The following is a 26,774-nucleotide window of genomic DNA, read 5'->3' on the forward strand; positions in this document are numbered from 1 at the left end:
CCAAATTTGCTGGCATATTGAGTGCAGCACTTTCACAGCATCATCTTTCAGGATTTCAAATAGCTCAACTGGAGCTCTTAGAGACATTTAAAAAATAATCAAAATTATTTAATCAACATTAAAAAGTGATATTTCACTGCTTATTTTAAAGGAGAATTTCTCTCTTTTTTTAATACTGTTTATTATTGTGATAAATATGTACAACAAAAATTTTGCCATTTTGCTAAGTAATTCATTAGCATTAATTATACACATAGTGGAGTACAACCATCATTATGTATTTCCAAAACTTTCCATCACCACAAACATTATTTCTCAATTTCCACTTCACTTTGAGCATCTCTTCTTATGCTTTCAGTACATTTACATTTGATTCCACCTTATTTACCATAAGAAAACAAGTTAAACAAATGAAAGAAAAGAAGCTCTCAGCCCTAACACAGCACATGGCCTAAGGGTCAGCCAACTTTGAATTTGAACCTCAGTTCTTACCTTTCCAGCCTGCTGACCCTGGGAACATCAATTAATCTCTCTCAGCCTCAGTTCTCTTATCTGTAGTGTGAAAGTAATCGTAATAACCCCTCTAGGTTGTTCTATCTATTAAATGAGTTGATATATGTAGAGGGTTTATCAGCATTCCCAGCATAAGTATTTCATAAATGGTAATTAGCATTATTAACATTAATAGAAATAGTATCAATATTAATTATATTTGGACTGCCACTTCATCCAAACCTTCCCTCAGAGGATGGGAGAGGGCATCTTCTATGTGGCAATATCATCCTTACCACCAATGGACCTAGGATTTTAAGGAAGAAGAAATAGAATCAAGATTTTTTTTTTTAATGTTTTGGCTGTGCTGTGCAGCACGCAGGATCTTAGTTTCCTGACCTGGGATCAAAGCCATGCCCCTTGAAGTGGAAGTGCAGAGTCTTAGCCACTGGGCTGCCAGGGAATCCCCAGGATTGAGGAAATGCAGAACCAAATGGAAGGAAAAGATTCAAAGCCGAGCAATCCCCAGGGGTCCTTAGTGGGGTAGATTCTCCTCCTTGGCAGGGCTGGGTGAGTGCACAGTCCCAGGAAGCCAGAGGACCGGCCCTGGGCTCCCTCCCACCCTAGCTGAAGAGAAGAAGCTGTCAGACTGATAAACATCTGAATCTCCAGGAGTATCAGATGTACTTTTTTATGGTCTGTTTTTAAGATGTTGTGATATACTCATATATGTTTTGGGCCTGAATCCCTTCAATTTAATTGATGACACTAATATGTAAATAACTAAAACCCTGCAGATTGCACTTATGCTGTGAGCTATCCATCATTTGTTTTTTTGAAGCATGAGTCAGGTTTTGCTTCCCACTGTTATTATCTTGTGTCCTGTTCCCAGAAGCATAGACTACAGTCATTTCATTAAACTTGCCAAAATGCAAAAAGGATCAAAGTGAACTAAACCAAAAAACAGCTTTAACATGTAGGAAAATTATTTCTACTCCAAAAGTGAGAGTCCAATAGAACCAGCTCAGTACTGTTTGTACAGTTTTATTTCTTTATGCAATTTAATCCAGCTGTTTGCCAGCATTTGAAAAAGAAAGAGAAAATATAATTGCCCTGCTTAAGTCAATTTTAAAGTACACTTAAAATTTTTCCATCTTATCTAGGTGCTTCTCTGCTACTTTTCAGAATTTTTAATTGTAGAATTTGCTTGCTGGAAATGTGTGCTTTGGGCTAGAAAGAATATTTAGAAATCCTTACCCAAAAAAAAAAAAAAAGTGGGAGTGGAAATTTAAAAGAGGACCGCCTAATTCAGTACTAAAACCAGTGTGAGAAGCAGTGTGTGTGAGTGTGAGAGTGAGTGTGTGTGTGTGTGTGTCTGTGTGTGTGTGTGTGTCTGTGTGTGTGTGTAGTGTAAAATGTGTTTTTCAAAGTGCTGAGAGTTTGATAGGAATGTTTGATTAGCTTTTCTCAGAAGAGAAAAGGTGCTTGGACCTCTTCTTGTTTCTTCTTTAGAATAATTTGGATGGGATCTGTGATGCAGAAAAGCTTAAGGAAAAAGGGATATCCGTTCTCTGTGGTGGAAAAGTTTTGAAAAAAATTTGCTTTCTTCAAACAAGGTATGTTCTAACAAATTGCTACTTTATTTAGATAGTTTGCTTTCCATTTCTTGTTACAAAAACATGAAAATATATTTATCATTAAGAAACTAGAATACATCCCTTGACCAAGTAATCAGTCTATATAAATTTCAGTCTCAGGAGAATTGAATGGTAACTGACATGCTTGGAAACAACTAATATATGTATATCAACTCTAAATAAATTGTGCTGAGGTAAGGTTAGAGCAAGATTTTCACTGTATCTTTTAAACCAACTTAATTATGGTTAAAATTAGTTGAAAAGTATAATGTTTGTGCAGAACTTTAAAGTACGTTTAAATCTATTATTACTGCACATTATACCTTACTTCCTATGTGGAATACAATAGCAGCAGAACAAATTGCTTATAACAATGAAGGAAAAGCAGATACGGGCATATTGATGCTAAGTTAAAACAGAAATTATTTAAAGTAGATCTATACTTTTCTCTATTCAGACAGATCTTGGAGGAATGTGGATACATGTGTGATTTTGTATCTTGTTTACACTGGAAGTATTTTCTTAGGTTTAGTGTTTCTTTAACTGATAAGCCCAAGAAACAGCCGGCATTGTTAAGTCTTCTATTGTAGCCCAACTTTACACGGGGAAACAGGATACGAAATCTCTTTCAAGCATGATTTGTGTTAAACTAGTATAAACATGAAATAAATGCCTCAAGCTCAGGTTAAACAGAGAGGATAAGATTGAATAATTAGACGCGATGGTTTGCTCTGAACAACCCACGGCATCTTTGCCATCCCAGCTTTGAGAGTGGAATTCAAGATTTTCTTTGGGTTTATTGTAAATATAAAACCAGGCATTTTTGGCCATGGTGGTTATTCAAAAATGTGAGCGCTAAGAAAATAGCATTTTGCCATTACGTTGTGTTGCAATAAATTTGGAAGTTTTGGTGGTAACGTTCTAAGGTTGTTTTTCCCTTGGTCTCTTGAAAGATGAAAATAGCCTGTAGCCAAGAAAAATCAAATACTATTTGTTTGTGTATTTTCTCTGTTGTGCATGTGTGAACTGCAAGCGGTAGCTACTCCCCCATAGGAAAGCTGGACATGCCTGTCTTTTATTTATTGAATTAAAATACCCTCTTTTGTTGAAAGACTTTAGACAAAGAATTGCAAGACTACAAGGGCTGCATTTTTAATTGCAATATGCTGGTTTCCCAGACTAAGCTTCATTTAAATATATCTTATACCTCACCCCTGAAAGGAAATACGGTAGGGACTTTGAAAGTGCTTAATATCTATCCTGACGTAGCGTTTACTTTATGAATAGCGTTTAGACGATCTAATTATCTTTTTTGCCAAGTTGTTGATCACATGAAGAATAGTTTCTTTCAGTGAAAATACACTGGGTTTGAGAATGGTTTATGAATAGCATCAGGAGAACAAAAATGCTGTGCTGTTCCCATCTGTAATTCCTGTAAGACATACTGCTAGACAGGAAAGCGGTGTGGTTCAGTGCCGTGTCCCAAGCCAGGAGCCCCAGATTACAGTCACAGCTCTGTCCCTGTTTAGTGGTGTTATCTTGAGAAAGGTGTGTAACAGTTTTTGACTTTTGTTTCTCCATCTGAAAAATAGAAAAAGCAATGCCTTCATACAACCCCTCCCAGGATGGCTATGGGGTTCAATATTGATTCTCAGTTTTAAAAGGGTTTTGAAATATGAAAAGTTCTAAAGAAATGGAACCATTCTTCCCAAATATTAAAAAAGAAAAAAAAATAGAATGCATGGGAAGGAGTCACTGGTTGTGAAATAAATGTTTCGTGACCTCCAGGATATTCCTACAACAATGCCCACATGTGCAACTTAGCCTCTCCTTGCTAGTTTGGAGGCACGAGCCAGGGATCAAGAGCAGTGGGCGCAGGACAGAGCTCACTGCTCTGTCAGTGGAAGGGCTTTCTAGCTGTGTGACCTTGGGGAGTTTACTCAACATCTCTGTCTCCATTTCCTCACAAAAGAAGTGACGAAATTGCTTTCCTAATCCTATGGTTCCAATGCACTGGAATATCTTCAATGTTAAGACATGGCCAGACCAATTTCACTGTTGAGACTTCCTGTATACTACTGATACAAAATCAAAACAGGGTAATGGAACTTACAATATATTGAAAATGTCTGTGCTTACCTAACTAAAGACTTCAACACACTCAAAAATGAAAAGTAATATAACTTTATGCTAATGAAATATAATCCAGTGTGTATACATGTATGTGTGTATGTATAATCCTATGTGTATAAATAAATATATGCAGATGTATATTTACACTTATCTTTCCATAGAGGACAGTGTGGTTCAGACTTCTTTCAGTTCTCTGGTGCATTTCTATGACTGTATGACCTCACGTGGCGATAATGTCAAATATCTAAATTTAGGTAAAGTGAAGGCCAAGTGGCCCTCCTACTCTATGGATCCTGAAGGTGCTTGTCAGGCAGGAGGTTCTGACACTTCTTAAATATGTTACCTTTGGCAAATTTTGTAAACCTTCTGGGCCTCAGTTTTCTCATCTGTAAAAAGAGTCTACTATTAATGGTTACCTCACAGGGCTGTGGCTAAAACACTTCGCCTTGTAGCTGGTACAAGTTGTGGTAGCTTGGTCAGTACCCAAATGTTAGCAAGTCATTTTTTATGGTATGGGACTGGAATGAAGAACTTAAATCAGCTGTTAAACAAATCATTTGCAATCCTCTTCAAACTTAAACATTAGCTCTTTGGATGTAGTAAGCAAATAGATATGTGGAACTATGTGATCTTAATATAATTAATAGAAATTTGGGACTTCCCTGATGGTCCAGCAGTTAAGATTCTGTGCTTCCAATGCAGGGGGTGCAGGTTTGATCCCTGATCAGGGAACTAAAATCCCAAATGCCATGGGATACAGCCAAAAATTTTTTTTCAATTATTAGAAATTTCTTGCTATCTTGCAGGAGATCTGAACTAATCAATATTTCAACAAATATTAAATCAAGAGAGGTACAGCCATAATGTGATGTCTGTATTTTGAGAAACCCCAAAGGTCCCCTTCTGGCTGCCAAAACATGTGTCTCCCTGTGGCTTGCAGAAGGTGGTAAAATTCCTGGCTCTCTGAACACATACACACTGAGAGAGAGAAGTGCACAGAGAATTTGCTAGTTTCTACAGACATGAAAGTTCCCTGTGCAGGTGGCAGTGAGCGGCTTCTGCTCAGGCAGAGAATGGGGCAAGAAATGAGCGAGAGACCAGGGCCAGTCATGTCTCCCCATTGGAAAAGGCTTTCTGATAGTGCCAGCTCTTAAAGTTTCATTAGGGCACAGGACTGCACACGGACAGCCAGGGCCTGATTCCTACATTGGCCTGGACTGCGGGGTTCTCCTGCAACTAGTTCCTCCAGCTGTGCACCTATGCCCTGCCAGCCCAACTCCCTTCACCAGACTGTACTGCTGTGCACACCCCATAGGGCGATCCTGCAGTGACAGGGGTGTCTGCTGACAGCCAGGGGCCCTGCACCCAAGATTGGCCCTAGCCCTTGCTACCAACCCTGGCTCTCAGCCCTACAGACAGCTGACCCCACAACCCAGTGTATGCACACTCCTGGCTCAAGCCACCGCTACTGCCTGCCCTGATCCCCAGCCTCTAAAGGTGTCACTGAGGCCTCCCACAGCCCTTGCAGCCACTGTGGATCCTCTGCCCTCCTCTCCAGGGACCACGATGTTGTTGATGCTGTAGCCTGAGCTGTCAAGCTATCACATCACCTTGGACCTAGAGCTAATACAACCCCCATACTTAGAGCCCTGCACCATTAGACGGGTCACAGTACACTCCCGCGTGCCCCTTCTCGCAGGCGAAGGTCTTTCCTTACAGAAGTCAGTCCATGAAGTTGGAAAGAGATGATTGCTTCTTCAGATGCATAGATATCCACAGAAGGCTATGGGCATCATGAAGAATCAGAGAAATACGCTGCCACCAAAGAAACACAGTAAACCTCCAGTAATTGACACCAAAGAAACTGACACCAAATCAGGAGAACAAAATGAGAAGCTCAGCAAGGGACAGAGAAGATTGAAAAAGAACCCAACGGGAATTTTAACTAAAACACACACACACACACACACACAAATTGAAGTTAATCTGAGACCATCTAGGTGAGTTCTTTTTTACAGACGAGGAGGTGAAGGGCCAAAATCGCATTCTCAATAGAGCACAGGCTATTTCAGTCTTGTTGACTGCATTTTCCTATGGTTACCAAAAAACACACAGTTGTGGAAACTGGATTCAGAATTTGTTTTTAATCAACTAGAAAACTTTTCCACTTAACAGACTGCAAGCCTTAAAGAAATCCTGAGAGATCGCCCATCGGAAATGCTCCGGGCTGCCTGGAAAATGCGCGCAGCAGGCACCAGGCGATGCTCGGAGTTGAGACCCATAAAAGCGGCACATCGTGTGGCAACCTGCAAAGAGCAAATCCCCCACCAGCAGATGTTGTGACTGGAATCTGCTCTTGCATTCCTCTGGTGCTTATACCCTGAGGGAGAAAGGGGAACTGAGATGCCAGAATCCTTCCTGAGTCAAATTCACAAGCCAGGGTCTCGAAACAAAGCAGAGCAAAAATTCATTTGATTTACATTCAGCTTAGAGAATATTTTGCTGTGTTTGATTTTGGTCTTATAGCTTACAGAAATATTTAGGCCCATGTCTGCATCAATGTCGGGGCTTTCCGGGTGGCGCTAGTTGAAGAACCTACCTGCCAATGCAAGAGACATAAGAGACGTTTGATCCTTGGGTTGGGAAGATCCCCTGGAGGAGGGCATGGCAACCCGCTCCAGTACTTTTGTCTGGAGAATCCCCTGGATAGAGGAGTCTGGCAGGCTACAGTGCGTAGGGTTGCAAAGAGTCAGACATGACTGAAGCGACTGCACAGCACACACTGCTTCACTGTCACTTTGCAAGATGCTTTTTTCAATTCTTTTTAAGAATGCTAGATAACATTCCTTAGCCATTCGATTGAGCCTATTGTCTGACAGTCATCTAGATTTTCATGAGAATGGGCTAAAGTTCCCTACAAATCTCTGAGCAGAGAAAGCAGGAACAAAACTACAGAATTGCCCCCTGTCTGGGGCTCTAGGAGAATTCAGCCCAATTATGGTCACAGTTCCTTCACCAAGGATCCTAAAATCAAACTTTGGCAGCCCCTTCATGGAACACAGTCTTATCATGGCAAAGAGGCTTGCATAACTCAATGAAGCTATGAGCCATGCCATGCAGGGCCCTCCAAGACAGATGGGTCATAGTGGAGAATTCTGATAAATGTGTTCCACTGGAGGAGGGAATGGCAGACCACTCCAGTATTCTTGCCATGAGAACCCCATGAACAGTATGATAAGGCAAAAAGATATGATACCAGAAGACGAGTCCCCCCCCAGGTTGGAAAATGTCCACTATGCTAACTGGGAAAGAGCAGAGGGCAGCTACTAATAGCTCCAGAAAGAATGAGACAGTTGGGCCAAAGGCTGGTGGTGAAAGTAAAGGACGAAGCTGTAAAGAACAATACTGCATAGGAACCTGGAATATGAGGTCCATGAATCAAGGTAAATTACATGTGATCGAGCAGAAGACGGCAAAAGTGAACAGTGACATCTTAGAAATCAGTGAACTAAAATGAATGGGAATGGGTGAATTTAACTCAAATGACCATTATATCTACTACTGTGGGCAAGAATCCTTTAGAAGAAATGGATTATTCCTCTTGTCAACAAGAGTTCAAAATGCAGTACTTGGGTACAATTTCAAAAATGACAGAATGATCTCTGTTCGTTTCCAAGGCAAACCATTCAATATCACAGTAATCCAAGTCTATGCCCAACCACCGACGCCAAAGAAGCTGAAGCTGAACAGTTCTATAAAGACCTACAAGACCTTCTAGAACTAACATAAAAAAAAGATATCCTTTTCATCATAGGGGACTGGAATGCAAAAATAGGAAGTCAAGAGATACCTAGAGTAACAGGCAAGTTTGGCCTTGGAGTATAAAATGAAGCAGGTCAAAATCTAACAGAGTTTTGTCAAGAGGATACACTGGTCATAACAAACACCCTTTTCCAGCAACACAACTCTAAACATAGACATCACCAAATGGTCAATACCAAAATCAGATTGATTATATTTTTTGCAGCAGAAGATGGAGAAACTATCAAAAGCAAGACCTGGAGCAAAAACAAGACCTGGAGCTGTGGCTCAGATCATCAGCTCCTTTTTGCAAAGTTCAGGTTTAAATTGAAGAAAGTGGGGAAAATCACTAGGCCATTCAGGTAGGTATGACCTAAATCAAATCACTTATGATTATATAGTGGAGGTGATGAATAGGTTCAAGGGATTAGATCTAGTAGACAGAGTGTCTGAAGAACTATGGACAGAGGTTCATAACATTGTACAGGAGGTAGTGACCAAAACCATCCCCAAGAAAAAGAAATCTAAGAAGGCAAAGTGTCCAAAGAGGCTTTACACATGGCTGAGGAAAGAAAAAGAGCAAAAAGCAAGGGAGAAAAGGAAAGATATACCCAACTTAATGCAGAACTCCAGAGAAGAGCAAGAAAAGAAGGCCTTCTTATATGAACAGTGTAAAGAAGTAGAGGGAAAAAATAAAATGGGAAAGACTAGAGATCTCTTCAAGAAAATTGGAGAGATGAAGGGAATATTTCATGTAAGGATGTGCATAATGAAGAACAGAAATGGTAAGGACCTAACAGAAGCAGAAGAAATTAAAAAGAAATGGCAAGAATACACAGCAGAACTATACAAAAAAGGTATTTATGACCCAGATAATCATGATAGTGTGGTCATTCACCTAGAGCCTGACATCCTGGAGTCTGAAGTCAAATGAGCCTTAGGGAGCATTACTACAAACAAGGCTAGTGGAGGTGATAAATTCTAGCTGAGCTATTTAAAATCCTAAAAGATGATGCCATGAAAGTGCTGCATTCAATAAGCCAGCAAATTTGGAAAACTCGGCAGTGGCCACAGGACTAGAAAAGGTCAGTTTTCATCCCATCCCAAAGAAGGGCAATGCCAAAGAATGTTCAAATTCCCATATAATTATGCTCATTTCACTAGTAAGGTTATGCTCAAAATCCTTCAAGTTAGGCTTCAGCAGTGCATGAACCGAGAACTTACAGATGTACAACCTGGGTTTAGAAAAGGCAGAGGAACCAGAGACCAACATTCGTTGTATCATAGAGAAAGCAAGAGAATTCCAGAAAAAGCATCTTCTTCTGCTTTATTCACTATGTAAAAGCCTTTGACAGTGTAGATCTCAACAAACTGTGGAAAATTCTTAAAGAGATTGAAATACCAGACCACCTTACCTGCCTCCTGAGAAACCTGTATGCAGATCAAGAAGCAACAGTTAGAACTGGACATGGAACAACTGATTGATTCAAAATTGGGAAAGGAGTATGACAAGGCTATATATTGTCACCCTGTTTCTTTAACTTAAATGCAAAGTACATCATGCAATATGTCAGGCTGGATGAATCACAAGCTGGAATCAAGATTGCCAGGGGAAATATCAATAACCTCAGATATGCAGATGACACCACTCTAATGGCAGAAGAGGAACTAAGGAGCCTGTTGATGAGGATGAAAGAGGAGAATGACGAAACTGGCTTAAAACTCAATATTAAAAAACCCAAGATCATGGCATCAAGTCCCATCACTTCATGGCAAATAGATGGGGAAAAAATGGAAACAGTGAAAAACTTTATTTTCTTGGGCTTCAAAATCACTGTGGACGGTGATTACAGCCATGAAATTAAAAGACGCTTGCTCCTTGGAAGGAAAGCTATGACAAACCTAGACAGCGTACTAAAAAGCAGAGATATCACTCTGTCACAAAGGTCTGTTTAGTCAAAGCTATGGTCTTTCCAGTAGTCATGTATGGATGTAAGAGTTGGACCATAAAGAAGGCTGAGCACCGAATTGATGCTTTTGAATTGTGGTGCTGGAGAAGACTCTTGAGAGTCCCTTGGACATCAAGGAGATCAAATCAGTCAATCCTAAAGGAAATCAACCCTGAATATTCATTGGAAAGACTGATGCTGAAGCTGAAACTCCAATACTTTGGCCACCTGATGTCAAGAGACAACTCATTGGAAAAGACCCTGATGTTGAGAAAGACTGAAGGCAAAAGGAGAAGAGGGTGGCAGAGGATGAGATGGTTAGATGGCATCATCAACTCAATGGACATGAATCTGAGCAAACTCTGGGATAGTGAAGGACAGGGAAGCCTGGCATGCTGCAGTGCATGGGGTCGCAAAGAGTCAGACACAACTTAGCAACTGAACAACAACAAATTTGTTAAATCTTACTGAGAGACATTTAACTTTGGTTGAATGAGGTGGCTTTACCTCTGCTAAATCCTAAAGCTTGAATGGGCCATGTTTTGTAGGAGGATGGTTAAGAGAATGTTGATGATAATGGTAACATGATTAACCATCACCCCAACAACAATAAATACTGCCAACACTTAGAGAGTTAGTCTCGTGTACCAGGCACTGTTCTAAGCCCTCTTCATCTGTCAACTCGTTTAATCCTAACAGCTACCATAGGAGATAGGTGGTTATGAGTCCCATTATACAGATCAGAAAACTGAGGCATTGAGAAGTAAGTTATCCAATGTCACACAGCCGGTACATGATGATGCTCAACTTCAAACCCAAGCATTCTAGTTTCAGAGCTCACATCATCAGTCTACCAGGTAACAATTTTACATGGTCTTGGTTTTTCTATCACTGCACCAAATTAATTTTGCCATCCCTAAAAATACAATTTTCAAGCCAAGTCAAATTTCTAAGAAAGTCATTCCTCATTGTAAATATAGACTCCCCAGTAATACTGATGGAATGGAGTGGAGGTCAGGAAGTCACAGGGAAAAGCTATTAGGAAGACAGGGTTTTTATTTCTGTCACTCTTAAATAATTTTCTGACTTAAGAATCACTTTTCTGGTGTGTTGGGAAGACTCTCAGGGGCAAGGCCAAGGAGCAGATCTCATTATCAAGTTCTTTGAGTAGCCAGTTCCCAAAAGGTATCCTTTATCTTCATTCTAGCCTTAAACTGGTAATGAGTCACAGAAAGAATCAAAGTATCAATTATTAACACACATATGTGTAATCTAGAAAAACGGCATAGGCGATCTTATTTGCAAAACAGAAATAGAGACACAGAAATAGAGAATAAATGTATGGACACCAAAAGGCAAAGGCAGGGGAATGAATTGGGAGATTGGGACTGGCATATATACACTTCTACTTATAAAATAGATAATTAATGAGAACTTATAGTATTGCACAGGGAACTCTACTCAGTTACCTGTAGTGACCTAAATGGGAAGGAAATCCAAAAAAGAGGGGAGATGTATATATATTGCTGATTCACTTTGCTGTACAACAGAAACTGACATAGCAATGTAAAGCAACTATACTCCAATTTTTTTAAATCAATATCAAGAAAGAATCGCACTGCCTTACAATTCAGGCTGCTTCAGAAAATCATTTTCCCTGATAAGGGTCTCTACCTTGACAAGACTGTAGTAAAAATTGCTCAAATTCTTTCCCACAGTGAGAGAAAGGCTAAAGTTTTGTGTGGACATGTGGTAAAAATTCATAAAAATCACCCTTCGGGCTATGGGGAGAAGGAATTCTGTGTCTGCATTTTTTTTCTTCTCAGAAATAAAAAGGGGGGGAAAAAACTATTCCTTTGGGGGCACCCAATGTACAGTTTCCAAGGGATCAGGTCACTGGCATCTCAGTGAGAAGTGAATCTGTCCTCTGGGCCCCTTTATATCCCAGACAGAGAAAACATGCTTGGGACATAAAGGTACAAGTCAACTTGCCCAGACCAGATTCACTTTTAGAATATCGTGAATAGATCTGTACTCTGAACAATAAAAGGAATCTGGGGAAGCAGAGCTATTCAATGACAGCAAAACAAATATTTATTGGATTACCGCCATGTACCATGCACATTTCTATGTGCTTGGGAAAAACAGTGAACAAAATAGTCTCCATTCTCCTAGAGCTGCCAACCTGGGACCACATGATAAATAGACATAAGAGGTCTAAGTCTGGGGGTGATAAGGGGTGTGAAAAAAAGCTTCAGAAGGTGGGATAAGGGTCTGGACAGAGCAGTGATGATTTGCAATGTGTGGTTCAATAAATGTCTGATAAAGGGACGTTTAAAATGAGAGAGAGGTGAAGGAAGCCAGGGAGCAACCTCTGTGGATTCTTAGCAGGGAAGAGTAAATGCAAAGGCCCTGAGATTGGACTACACTTGGGAGCAGGCTAGGGGAGGAAGAAAAGAGGTGAGATCCAGGGTGTCCTTTGGAAAGCAGACACAGAGGATACCATCCTAATGCTCCCAGATTTTACCCAGACACCCTCAAATGCCCACTCACACACCGTCTGTGGACAGTTCCTGCCTCTGCCCTGGATGAAATGTGAGTAGGTCCCATGCTCAGAGTGTTTTAAAAGAGCTTGCTTACATTACACCTGCCAACAATCTCAGTTCAGTCATTAACGTGGAGGTGATACTTAGGTAATACTTAAAAACTTGCAAATGGCATTCACAATTTCGTCCCCCATCTCAGGCTTGCTTTCTGTGGTGGGAAAGGGCAGGCTTGCATTCTCTTTCTCTGCACTGCATCATTACCACTCTTGCCCTTGACTGCTAATGGCAGTTTCTTCAGTTCCAGAGTTGAAGAGGGCACAGACAGGAAAGATAAAGGTGACAGAGGGCCTCACTAGCTGGCACTGTTATGAGTTGGCATCCAGGTTCCCTGGGCTTGGCAGGCATGTGCCACTGTTTCTTGTCCCCATGGGAGCACTTCTATGGGTTCTTTGAAAATGCCCCTGACTTTTCTAGTGACCCCTTGTCTGTGGTTACCAGATGTCATTTCACATGAGTTGGCTCTGGCTGGGGGCTTACAGCTCCTCCCTCAGCCACCGGGCAGCTGGAGAGCGATGTCCTGTGGCTTTCTGCTGCCCTTTCCCAAGCCCTCCCTGGACCCAGCTTGGGAGGCACCTAGAGCCACCCCAGGCTGACTCTCACACAGGTAGTCTTGTTTGCCATGAACTATTCCCTCTCTGTCTTAATCAGGAGTCCACTGTGCCCTCAAGTCCACGGGATACAACTACTCAGTCATTTCAACTGGTCACTGGGCATCCAAGCTGGACTTCCAAAGAAGGTAACCAAAAACCAGGATCCTGGCTATCTGCCCCACTCCAGACAACACAGGTGGTCGTAGAAGCCAAGAGGGTAGCTGGAGATTAGAGAGCAGGGTTTCTTTAGGAATAGCTGTTGGCATGTTCCCATCTCCTCTGCCTCCCCAGATGCAGAAAGGGAGCTAGTGGTCTCCCCGCTTTCACCCACTCAGGCAATGGCGAGAGAAGCTGCAAAGAGACCACTTAGGAACAGGGAAGTAGTTGGCACTTGGTTTCAGCTGAAACTTAGACAAAGGCTCATCCCATTTTAACATCCCATTACACAGCCAATTACAATACTCTCAAATGTTTATTTAGATGGGTGTGTTATGCCTGGTTAAACTTAAAAATACGCCTGGTGCATCACTTTACCCTAAATAACATTTGTGAGAAGGAGAAAGCTGTGTGTGAGTTCAGGTCCAAATATGACCCTCAAACAACAAAAAAAATCTCTTAATCCTCACAACTAAGACTATTTTGTCACAAATGTATGTATTTCACAGTGTGCCTCTAAGCTATTGTCCACAGAGTATTTCAAAAAGCCTAGGATAGATGTATCAAGACAAAAAGGAAGGGAAAACCATCTTTTGATGGTAACATGGGGGTAGTGAGTGGGGTTAAGTGTTTGAGGCCTGGATTCTGTTACATACTTATTCCATACCTTACTTACAGCTCACTAAAGTTTGATTGCTTGCTAAAGTTCTCTGAGCCTCAATTTCCTACCCTGAAAAATGGGTACAATCGTAGTGACCTGATGGGATCACTGTAATAAATAAGATCACACTGGTGCAATGTATAACATATGGCGAGCATTCAACAAATGATATGATTGTTATTATTAGAGTGGACTGTAAGCTTCCAAAACTTTCCTTCAAGAGGAACAAAGGACCAATCCCACGTCCAGGCCACCAGACAGCTCAGCCACAGTGGACAGAGCTGGGAATGGGCCCAGGGGACCTCTGGAGCATGAGGCCACATGGCTCGCCTTGGAGAGCTGGGTCTCCTGCTTCTAAATGACTCTCTTTCTTCTGCTGGTCCCCACCAATTTCTGGACTTAATCCCTCAGAGCCAACAATAGCTCAGCCTCAGTCCCAGTCCTCCTCCACACCCCCCGCTCTCCCCAAGCCTCTGGTTGCTGGAATTCAGGAACTGGGACCTGCAGCCCCATGCCTGCCTCATGGTCGCAGCCGGAGAACTGGACCCTGTCATCTGAGACTAACCCACTCTTTACCAAGAGGCCAACAGCAAAATACTACAGACCTTGCAGACACACCCTCATCTTCCTACCTCTGCTGGAAGGCTGTGCCAGACCCAAAAATGTTTTTCTGGGCCTCAGAATTGAAGGCAGACCAAAAAAGCACAGAGCGTTTGGGCCAGTCAAGGCCCTGGGGATCCCAGTTGGACTGAACCAAATACCCAGCTCCAGATTCAACAGTGGACAGCCCCATGGCAAACCACAAACCTCAGAGCCCAGGGGAGAGAACTTGCTGGGAGGAAGAGGGCTAAATCCACAGTGTCAAATGCATTAGATAAAGATGCTGCTGATGAGAGAAACTCATCTTCCAGAGCTTCCATGAGAACCATTTAAAGCGAGAATGGTTTCCAGAGTAACTACAAGGAGCAGTCATGGTCCACCTGGCCTTTTACTGAGGCCCTCTGCCCACCCCCCTCCAGATTTACTGCGCTTCCTGCCCCCCTTCCATTACAGAGGATAAATAACTCTTGGAAGGAGTTCTTTAGAGCTCATTTGGGGGCATGCCTGCAAACTAGTATTTTTTCCCACTGGCAATATAAGATCTAAACTACCACTTCAGAAACGTAATTACTGTTTGCAGCCTCACTGGAAATCACTATTGGTCGAAGCCTTTGTGGATGTGGTAAGCATTACCATATGTCAGGTTCTTAACGAGGTACAAAATGATCGTCTGAAACACACGCACCGGGACGGGCTTTCCCTTTTAGGTTCTGTGACATGTAGAAACATGCCACATGGATCAATGAATCTCATGGCATAGGCATATATCAATTATCAAACACATGCATAAGAGCATCTTAATCCACTCAGCTTCCCAGGGGTGAATATCTTTGCTTTAGGATTTTCCCTGAATGATGTAGTGATCAAAAATGATCTTGGAAAAGGGATCTTGAGTAGCATACACTTTAACCATCAAAAAAAAGTACCTATAATATTTATGGAAAATTCCTAGATTGGAACACCAGTAAGTGTAAGATTCTGATACATACACTGAAAAAATTAACATTCTCTTAAATCAGGGTTTCTCAACCCTGACACTATTGGCATGTCAGGCTGAACAATTCTTTTTTTTAGCAGTTATTTATTCGGCTGTGTGGGGTCTTAGCTGTGTAATGTGGGATCTTTTGTTGTGCTGCGTGAGCTCAGTAGTTGCCGCTCATGGGCTTAGTTGCTCTGCGGCATGTAGGATCTTAGTTCTCCAACCAGGGATCAAACCTGCCTCTCCTGCATTGCAAAGTGAATTCTTAACCACTGGACCACCCGGGAAGTCCCTGAATAATTCTTTGTTGTGGAGGTTGTCGTGCATGCTGTAGGATCTTCAGCAGCTTCCCTGGTCTCTACCCACTAGATGCCAATAGCATCTCTGCCCCAACTTGTGACAACCAAAAATGTCTTCAAACTTTGACAAATCTTCCCTGAGGGACAAAATCACCCCTTGTCGTGAACCATGGTCATAAGTACATCAGGAACTCTATCAGGACATTCTGACAGCATGATTTCAAGGTCTTCTCCCATTCTTCTTCCCAGAGCATCCCAGGCATGCAGACCATGTTTTTCTTTCTCAGTGGCTGCCACGGTTCTTGGATATGAGCTGTGTGACCTTAGGCAAGTCACTTCACTACTCTGAATTATAGGAATGATAATGTCACAATAAACTGTGGAAAATTCTGAAAGGGATGGGAATAACAGACTACCTGACCTGCCTCTTGAGAAATCTGTATGCAGGTCAGGAAGCAACAGTTAGAACTGGACATGGAACAACAGACTGCTTCCAAATAGGAAAAGGAGTACGGCAAGGCTGTATCTTGTCACCCTGCTTATTTAACTTATATGCAGGGTACATCATGAGAAACGCTGGGCTGGAAGAAGCACAAGCTGGAATCAAGATTGCTGGGAGAAATAACAATAACCTCAGATATGCAGATGACACCACCCTTATGGCAGAAAGTGAAGAGGAACTAAAGAGCCTCTTGATGAAAGTAAAAGAGGAGAGTGAAAAAGTTGGCTTAAAGCTCAACATTCAGAAAACGAAGATCATGGCATCTGGTGCCATGGCAAATAGATGGGGAAACAGTGGAAACAGTGTCAGACTTTATTTCTGAGGGCTCCAAAATCACTGCAGATGGTGACTGCAGCCATGAAATTAAAAGACGCTTACTCCTTGGAAGGAAAGTTATGACCAACCTAGATAGTATATTGAAAAGCAGAGATATTACTTTGCAAACAAAGGTCCATCTAGTCAAGGCTATGGTTTTTCCAGTGGTCATGTATGGATGTGAGAGTGGGACTATGAAGAAAGCTGAGCACCGAAGAATTGATGCTTTTGAACTGTGGTGTTGGAGAAGACTCTTGAGAGTTCCTTGGACTGCAAGGAGATCCAACCAGTCCATTCTAAAGGAGATCAGTCCTGGATGTTCATTGGAAGGACTGATGCTGAAGCTGAAACTCCAATACTTTGGCCACCTGATGCGAAGTAGTTGACTCATTGGAAAAGACTCTGATGCTGGGAGGGAGTGGGGGCAGGAGGAGAAGGGGACGACAGAGGATGAGATGGCTGGATGGCATCGCCGACTCAATGGACATGAGTTTGGGTGAACTCCGGGAGTTGGTGATGGACAGGGAGGCCTGGCTTGCTGTGATCATTGGGTTGCAAAGAGTCGGACACGACTGAGCGACTGAACCAGCTAACTAATGTCTATCTACTGCCTCAAGAAGATCTTAGGTGGTTTGGATGAGACAATTGTTGAGAAAACACTCTGCAGATTCTGATATAAACCTATATCATTACAGTCTTCCCTAGTTGAGTTCACTGAATGGCCAGGCACGGCGAGTTAGAAAGCAGTCAGGAATAATCTTTCAGCCGCAAACCCCCCAAAAAGGGAAACTTGTTATCTCACAGAATAGGTGGTCCAGAGGTAGGCCCAGCCTCCAGGCACGAGACAATCAGAGATCCAGCTCCATTTCTCTGATCATTTGGCTGCCTTCCTCCTTTTTGTGCTGGCTTTTTCTTCAGTCTAACTTGCCTCATGGTCACAACATGGCTGCCAGCATACTGGTAACAACCCACCCCCTTATTCATTTCCAGCAAGAGAGGTAACCTCATCCTGAAAAACATAGAATTTAAGTTTTCCCTTTCTATTGGTCTGATTCAGCTTGGGACACAGCCCACCCCTTGAGTAGTCATGGTCAACTGGCGAGGGCCCTGTGCTGATGGGCTCAAGCTTACAGTCCTGAAGCAATCACCAGCACGGTGGCATATATACATATATAGAATCATCCTTGGCCTAGACTTGGAGTCAGATCCACAACAGAAGCTGGGGATGGACCAGCTTCCTTGGAGCCCTCTGGCAGCATTTCCTCCCTTTATCAAGTTGGGGTTGTATTAGGAAGGAGGAAGCCAGGAAGCAGGTACTCTGCTAGGCAACCAACAGTGTCCAGACCAGACAGCTTGACTCAGATTCTAAGCACATCTTCAAGGAGTCTGGTGCATCCTTAGGAGCCAAGATATTGAGAAAAAGCAAAAATTTCCCTGCCTTCCTTGCCTGATTGACTTGCATTTTTCTTTAGGCATTTCCTTGAGATAAAAGAATGAAAGAACTGGAACAAGAAGGGAAATAAGAAAAACTACTGTCCTCTCTGGCTCATTCTCTTTCTTCACAGAATTCTCGGGTTTGTAACAGTGACCACTGATGTCATGGCAACAGGAAATGCAGTGTTATGGGCTTAGTCCAAAGGAATACGATCTGTACAAACTTTTACATGCAGGCTGAGGCCACCTCCCCATTGTAAAGGCCCTCTTAGTGCCAGCCTTCCTTTTTCCATCCTCACCAGATCAACCCACATCACTGACAGTGCCTGAGGCTTTATATCAGGCAGAGAGGGAGAAAGAAAGGCTGCAGATGTGGCCTCCCCCATCAGAGATGTCTGTCCTCAAGGGATTTTTGGCATTTTGAAAATATAGCACAAGCCTCTCATAACTATTAAATGTTTCCAAATGAACACTGGTTCTTTCTGCCTTGTGAACAAAGGGCATTGTTAGGTGCTCCCCCATGCAGCACCATAGATCAGACAAACACTAGCCTTACATAAATCCTCCATATCCGCCAGGGCAGATTTTCTTTAAGTGAGTGGCTTGTGAAAGCCTCGAGGGGGCTTATTAAAAATGATGAATGCAAAAATAATTTTTAAGCCTTCCTTGTCTCCCTATTGCCTAAAGGATCAATTCCACATTCTTCAGGCATGACATTCAAGGCTGACATGGCCCCTTCTTTCCTCTCTAACAGTCTGACTCCTCTCCCAGCCTGGTCCAGCAGCTCCCAGTTCCTGAAGCTCCTCTGTCTCCTGTCCTGTCCTTCCTTCACCCCTCATTGTTTTCCAATCTCCAGTTAAATTAATTGAAGCCTCTTCCAGAATCCTCATGCCCCAGGGCTATTTAAATCATCTACCCTTTATGCCATCACCATATCCCCGACAGCAGAAGTTCTGAATTCTGGTTGCACAGCGGAGTCACCTGGGGAACTTTAAAACAATATTGATTTCAACTCAGACCAACCAAATCAGAATGTAGAGGAAGGACGTGCACTTGCTTATTATGAAATATCTATGGCAAGTAGTGAAATGAAATACTGGACCTCTGCACTCAGAGTGCCTGGTTTGAATTTCAGCTCCTCCTCTTTCCAGGCTTCTGACCTTTGGGCAAAGTACTTAACCTCTGTGCGCTCTCAATTCCTTACCTTTCAAATTAAGGCAAAAAATAGCCCCCACTTTGTTGGGTTGTTGAGAAGATTAAATGAGTTAAATCATTACTGGCACTTAGTATGTGCTCAATTAATGCTAGTTATGATGAATGCATCAGTTTTTCTAGAAGACTTAAAACAACTTGATAAAACCTGACCCTTCTTCCTCTCTGCTGAGCATAGGGTACACACATGACTTTTTTTTTTAAATGATTAAATGCATGCATGAATGAAGATGAATTATGATTTCAGGAAATTCGGAAGATTTAAATAGAAGTGGCCCATGAGCAAACCGTGAAAACCGAACAGGCTTGTGAGAGGCAGATGAGGGGTGGTAACATACTCCAAAAAGAACAGTAATAAGAGCGTGAGCTAAGACACTGATGCGCAAGGTGTAGAGAAAGGACCAAAAGTCGGGTGTGCTAGGGTCAAAGGAGAGGATTACAGAAGAGAATTGCAGTGAGATGGTTTGCAAAGTACTATAAGTTGGGCCATTTCATGAAAAGTTCATTAAGGAATTTGGGCTTTATTCTGCAGAGATGAGTGGACTGTGAAGAAGAATTCTGAGGAGGCTAATGCATAGTGAGAGCTGTGTTTTAGGAAGGTGATCCTTTCTAACCAGAAGGAAAGGTGATCTGGAGCAAAAAAGCAAGGAGAGGGTTTGGAAGTTACTGTAGCTTCTCATTTGGTATCAACACTGTCTGTATATGTTAAGTCTTCCCAAGAGAGATCATTTTATCAATTTGTTTTATTAACATATGTGCATAGTTTAAAGATTTGAACAGAACAAAACTGTAAAACTCGCTCCTATCTCTGATCACCCAGTTCTCTTTCCCTGAAGCACCCACTGTTACTGAAATTAAAAAGATTAGAGGGGTGGGATGGGGAGGGAGGTGGGAGAGATGCTCAAGTGGGAGGGGACGTGGGTAAACCTGATTCATGTTGATGTTTGGTAGAAACCAACACAATACTGTAAAGAAATTATCCTTCAGTTAAAAATAAATAAGGTTAAAAAAAATTATGAGAGTACTATAAACAACTGGGCTTCCCTGGTGGCTCAGATGGTAAAAAATCCACCTGCAATGTAGGAGACTCAGGTTCAATCCCTGGGTCAGGAAGATCCCATGGAAAAGGGAATAGCTATCCACTCCAGTATTCTTGCCTGGAGAATTTCATGGACAGAAATTCCCTAATGGGCTACAGTCCATGGGGTCACAATGAGTCAGACACAACTGAGCAACTAACACTTTAACTTTTTTCATGAGTAACTGTACGCCAACAAATTGGATAATCTAGATGAAATGAACAAATTCCTAAAAACACAAAGCCTACTGAGACTAAATTATGAATAGAAAATCTGAGTAATCTATAACTAGTAAGGAGAATGAATCAGTAATCAAAAATCTTACAACAAAGAAAAGCTGTGGACCTGATGATTTCACTAGTGAGCTCTACTAAACATTTAAAGAAGAACTAATACCAATTCTTCTCAAACTTTTTCTAAAAATTGAAAATTACAGGGCACTTTTAATTCATCTTATGACTTCCCTGGTGGCTCAGACGGTAAAGCGTCTGTCTACAATACGGGAAACCTGGGTTGGGAAGATGCCCTGGAGAAGGAAATCGCAATCCACTCCAGGACTATTGCCTGGAAAATCCCATGGATGGAGGAGCCTGGTAGGCTACAGTCCATGGGGTCGCAAAGAGTCGGACACAACTGAGTGACTTCACTTTCACTTTTAATTCATCCTATGATGCCACCATTACCTGGATACCAAACCAAAGATGCTACAAGAAAAGGAAAGCACAGTTTCCCGTATCAATACAATATCTCTTATGAATACTGATAGCAAAAAATCCTCAACAAAATATTAGCAAACTGAATTCACTAGCATATTAAGATAATTATACACCATAACCAAATTGGATTTATTCCTATAATGCAAGGATGGTTACATACACAAGAATCAATTAATGTAATATGCCATGTTAACAGAATGAAGGAGAAAAATACCACACAATCATTGCAATTGAAGCAGAAAAAACACCTGACAAAATTCAACACCATTTCATGATAAAAATGCTCAAAAAACTAGGTAGAGGAGAAAGCAGCATCATCCTAATAAAAGCCATACATGAAAAATGCACAACAAATGTTATGCTCAATGGTGAAAGACTAAAGGCGTTCCCTCTAAGGTCAGAAGAAGGGCAAAGACGCCTGCTTTCACTACTTCTATCCAACACAGTACTGGAAGTTCTAGCCAGAGCAATTAGGCAAGAAAAATAAGTAAAAATACCGTCCACTTTAACCTATGCACATGGAAAGGAAGAAATAAAATTGTCTCTGTTTGCAGATAATGTGATCACGCATGTAGAAAATCCTAAGGATTCCACAACAGAATTGTAAAACTAATAAATGAATTCAGCAAAGTAGTAGGCTCCAACATCAACACACAAAAGTCAGTTGCATTTTTATACATTAACAATGAACAATCAGAAAAAGAAATTAAGGAAACAATTCCATTTACAGTAGTAACAAAAAGAATAAAATACTTAGGAATTAAATTTAATCAAGGAGGTAAAAGACTTGTACAATGAACTCTGCTGCTGCTGCTGCTGCTGCTGCTGCTAAGTCGCTTCAGTCGTGTCCGACTCTGTGTGACCTAGACAGCAGCCCACCAGGCTCCCCCGTCCCTGGGATTCTCCAGGCAAGAACACTGGAGTGTGTTGCCATTCCTTCTCCAATGCATGAAAGTGAAAAGTGAAAGCGAAGTCGCTCAGTCGTGTCCGACTCTTAGCAACCCCATGGACTGCAGCCTACCAGGCTCCTCCGCCCATGGGATTTTCCAAGCAAGAATACTGGAGTGGGGTGCCATTACCTTCTCCAACAATGAACTCTACAGAACATTAATTACTGAAAGAAACTAAAGAAGGTATAAACAAGTAGGAACATCACATGTTTGTGAATTAGAAGACTTGGCATTGTTAAGACATCAGTTCTATCCAAAGCAATCTACAGATTCAATGCACTATCAAAATCCCAATGATACTTTTTGCTGAAATGAAAAAAAAAATACAAAAATGTATACGGAATATTGAAGGACCCCAAATATCTAAAGCAATCTTGAAAAAGAAGAGAAGGGCTGTAGGACTAGCATAAATACAGACATACACACCAATGGAACAGAACATAGGGCCCCAAATTAACCCTCACATATGTGGTTAAATGATTTTCTTGCCAAGATCATTCAATGGGGAAAAGGCAGTCTCTCCAACAAATGGTGCCAGGAAAAGTTGATATACATACACAAAAGAAAAAACTTGGACCCTTACCAAATACCATATACAAAAATTAACTCAAGTGGATCAAAGATCTAAATGTAAGACCTAAAACTATAAAACTCTTTTTGTGTGTGTGTGTGTGTGTGTGTGTGTGTGTGTGCGCGCGCTCCTATAATTGGTCTTTATTTTTTTTTTTAATTTTATTTTATTTTTAAACTTTACAATATTGTATTAGTTTTGCCAAATATCAAAATGAATCTGCCACAGGTATACATGTGTTCCCCATCCTGAACCCTCCTCCCTCCTCCCTCCCCATTCCATCCCTCTGGGTCGTCCCAGTGCACCAGCCCCAAGCATCCAGTATCGTGCATCGAACCTGGACTGGCAACTCGTTTCATATATGATATTTTACATGTTTCAATGCCATTCTCCCAAATCTTCCCACCCTCTCCCTCTCCCACAGAGTCCATAAGACTGTTCTATACATCAGTGTCTCTTTTGCTGTCTTGTACACAGGGTTATTGTTACCATCTTTCTAAATTCCATATATATGCGTTAGTATACTGTATTGGTGTTTTTCTTTCAGCTTACTTCACTCTGTATAATAGGCTCCAGTTTCAGAGCATCACAACATTGGGTTTGTTTTATGATATTAAATATAAATTTATTTATTTATAAAAAATATTTGCAAATCATATATCTGATAAGGGATTAATATCCAGAAAGTATAGAAAAACTTCTAAAATTCAACAACAATCAAAACACAATCTAATCAAAAACTGGGCAAAGGACTCAGACAGACATTTCTCCAAAGAAGATATACAAATGGCCAATAAGCACATGAAAAGATGTTCAACATCACTAATCATTAGAGAAATGCAAATCAAAACTACAATGAGATACCATCTCACACCAATTAGGATGACTTCCCTGTAGCTCATATAGTAAAGAATCTGCCTGCAATACAGGAGACCTGGATTTGATCCCTTGGTCGGAAAGATCCTCTGGAGAAGGGAATGGCAACCCACTCCAGTATTCTTGCTTGGAGAATCCCACAGACAGAGGACCCTGATGGGCTACAGTCCGTGGGGTCTCAACGAGTCGGACACGACTAAGCAACTACCACTACCACTTCTGCTATCGAAAGAAACAGAAAATAATAAGTGCTGGGAAAATGTGGAAACACTAGAACCTTTGTACAATATTAGTGGGAATGTAAAGTAATACAGCCACTCTGGAAACCAGTATGGAGTTTCCACAAAAAAATTAAAAATATAATTACCATATGATCCAACAACTTCATTTCTGGGTATAGACACAAAAGAATTGAAGACAGGGTCTCAAAGAAATATTCTTACACCCATGTACATAGCAACTTTATTCACAATAACTAAAACACACAAGCAATCCATGTGTCCATCAGCAGATAAATAGATGAGGAAAATATGGTATATATTATTCAGCCTAAAAAAGGAAAGAAATTCTGACATGCGCTACAATATGAGTGAACCTTAAGAACATTATACTATTTGAAATAGGCTAGTCACAAGAAGAAAATACTATATATGAGGTACTTAGAGTAGTCAAAATCATAGAGCCAGAAACTAAATGGTAATTTCCAGGAGAATGGGGAGTTACTGTTTAATGGATCTGGAGTTTCAATTTTACAGACAAAAAGAATTCTTAAGATGGATAATGGTGATGATAGCATTTTATGGATGTATTTCATATTGGTGAAGTGTACACTTAAATATGGTTAAGATAAATTTCATGTTTTTGTATTTTACCATACTTTTTTAAAAATGGAGGAAAAACACTGAAGAACCATACAAAATAAGGTGGCATTATTATTTATTACCAATAATCAGCTGTTTTCTAATTCTAGGCAGCAAGAGAGTTAATTAAATTGGCTGGCTACTCTATTTATGCATACTTTTATCTCACAATCAGCCTTCCTTTACCTTACCAGAACTTCATATTCAGAACTCTATACTACATCTCACAATTTATAAATCTATGAATCAGTAACTCATTCTTTTGGAAACCTCTATTGTTCTGTTTTTGTTAGAAACCTGGTGAGCACATGAGATAGTAAGTTTCCAACATCACTGTGTACCCCACAGCTCCTTCACATTGAACTGCCTGCAGAAACTGTTCAACAATACTGGTGGTCATCCTTATCTCGTTTCTGTAAAGGCTAAGAAAGGGTTTGCATTTTTTTTCACATGTTTCAAAAGGCATATTTACACTTGAAATATGTAAGTAAATGAACCAAGGAAAGAGAGAAAATGCAGTGGTAAGAAAGAAACCTCAGAACATTCTGATTCTAAGGGACCAGAGTGATTCTGGTTGCGGTGCATTACTGATGAGTCAGCACTTGCGGGATATTTCCTCGGGGGTTAGTATGTTTCCTGGAATCCTGTTGTTTTTTTATCCACCCACCCCTTTGTGTGAAGGTCAGGTCTATCATGTCTTCTTAAGTTGTAGGACAGATCTGAAGGCCCCTTTCTCTGCAATCCCATCTTCCCTTTAAGTTTGTTGACTATTAACAATGCTTATTGAAATATAATCCACATGTCATAAAATACACCTCTGAAGTATACAATTCGTAGCTTTCAGAGTAGTCACAGATTGTCTTCGTTTTGTTTCCTTTCTTTATTTCCTTGGGAAAAGAAAGAGCCCTAACTATTCACTCATGGATTCAATATATTTATCGAGCCCATAAAAGATCATATAAAAATTCCTGCCTTCATGGAGCTTGCATTCCAGTGAAGAACACAAACAATAAACAAATACAATAAGCAAAGTACAGAGTATGTCAGAGGTGGTAAGTGACTGAAAAAAAAAAAAAGATAATAGGGAAAGGATGATTCTTGGTGGTACTCAGTCATGTCCAACTCTTGGGACCCCATGAACTATAGCCTGTCAGGCTCCTCTGTCCATGGGAGTTTTCCAGCCAAGGATACTGGAGTGGGTTGCCATTTCCTTCTCCAGGGGATCTTTCCAACTCACGGACTAAACTTATGTCTCTTGCATTGGCTGGTGAATTCTTTACCACTGGCACCACTTAGTAGGGGGTACCACTTGACGGTGGGTGGGAGAGGGATTGCAATTTTAAGGTGAGTGATTAGGGAAAATCTCAGGAGAAGATAACATTTAGCAAAGACCTGAAAGAAATAAGGGAGTAAACCCTGTTCTGATCTGGGGGAAGAGCATCCAGGTAGAGTTAACAGTAAGTGCAGAGACCCTGAAGGGAGAGATGTGCCCAGAGCTTAATAAGTGAGAAGAAGAATGGAGGGAAGAGAGGTCAGAGGGCCAAAGGCAGCCAAATCTCATGGGGTCCTGAGCCATTTGCCTGGATTTTTGCTTTTCTTCTAAGATAGAGACCCACAGAAGTTTTGATCTGAGGAATGCCGTGACCTGATTTGCTTTGAAGAGGATCACCGTGGCGGCTGTGTGGACTTCAGTTTGCAGAAGAAGAAGGAAATACCCTAGTTAGGAGGCTAATTGCTTTAATCCAGGTGAAAGGGGGCATGGCCTGGACCAGATGGCAATGGTAAAGATAGGATGAAGCAGTTAGAGTCTGGACAAATTATGAATGTAGAGCCAACAGTCTTGGTTGATGGAAAAGATGTGCAGGACAAGAGAAAGAGAAATCTAGAATGACTCGCAGACAAAGGAACCTACAGGTACACTGACAGATGACTGGACAAAGTTGTGGTACATATACACAATGGAATATTACTTAGCTATAAAAAGGAATACACTTGAATCAGTTCTAATGAGGTGAATGAATCTAGAGCCTATTATACAAAGTGAAGTCAAAAAGAGAAAAGCAAATATAGTATATTAATACATATATATGGAATCTAGGAAGATGGTACTGATGAACCCATTTGCAGAGCGGCAGTGGAGACGCAGACAGAGAACAGACCTGTGAGCACACTGTGGGAGGGAGAGGGTGGGATGGATGGAGAGGGCGGCGTGGAAACATAGAAATGACCATTTGTCAAATAGATACAGTGGGGATTTGCTGCATGACTCAGGGCGCTCAGACAAGTGTGCTCTGTGGAAACCTGGAGAAGCGGCATGGGGTGGGACGTGGGAGGGAGATTCAGGTGGGAGGGGAAG

General features: G+C 41.4%; 1 protein-coding gene across 2 annotated transcripts in view; it reads left to right on the top strand.

Annotated features, from left to right (window-relative positions):
• The first annotated feature begins 1,850 nt into the window (after positions 1 to 1,850).
• The window catches only part of VIT (vitrin), a 128,437-nt gene continuing 103,513 nt past the window's right edge, over positions 1,851 to 26,774 (top strand). Inside the window, exon 1 of one of the 2 annotated variants that reach the window (XM_055539801.1) lies at positions 1,851 to 2,108. Coding sequence is in view for 1 of the 2 variants with exons in the window: in XM_055539800.1 (XP_055395775.1) it covers positions 26,306 to 26,332 (27 nt within the window). In the remaining variant the exon portion in view is untranslated. Of the gene's footprint in view, positions 2,109 to 26,207; positions 26,333 to 26,774 lie in introns of those variants that run through there. The other variant, XM_055539800.1, reaches the window with a different exon arrangement.

The sequence above is a fragment of the Bubalus kerabau genome, chromosome 11 (genome assembly GCF_029407905.1).
Source record: "Bubalus kerabau isolate K-KA32 ecotype Philippines breed swamp buffalo chromosome 11, PCC_UOA_SB_1v2, whole genome shotgun sequence".
NCBI classification, from domain to species: Eukaryota; Metazoa; Chordata; class Mammalia; order Artiodactyla; family Bovidae; genus Bubalus; species Bubalus kerabau.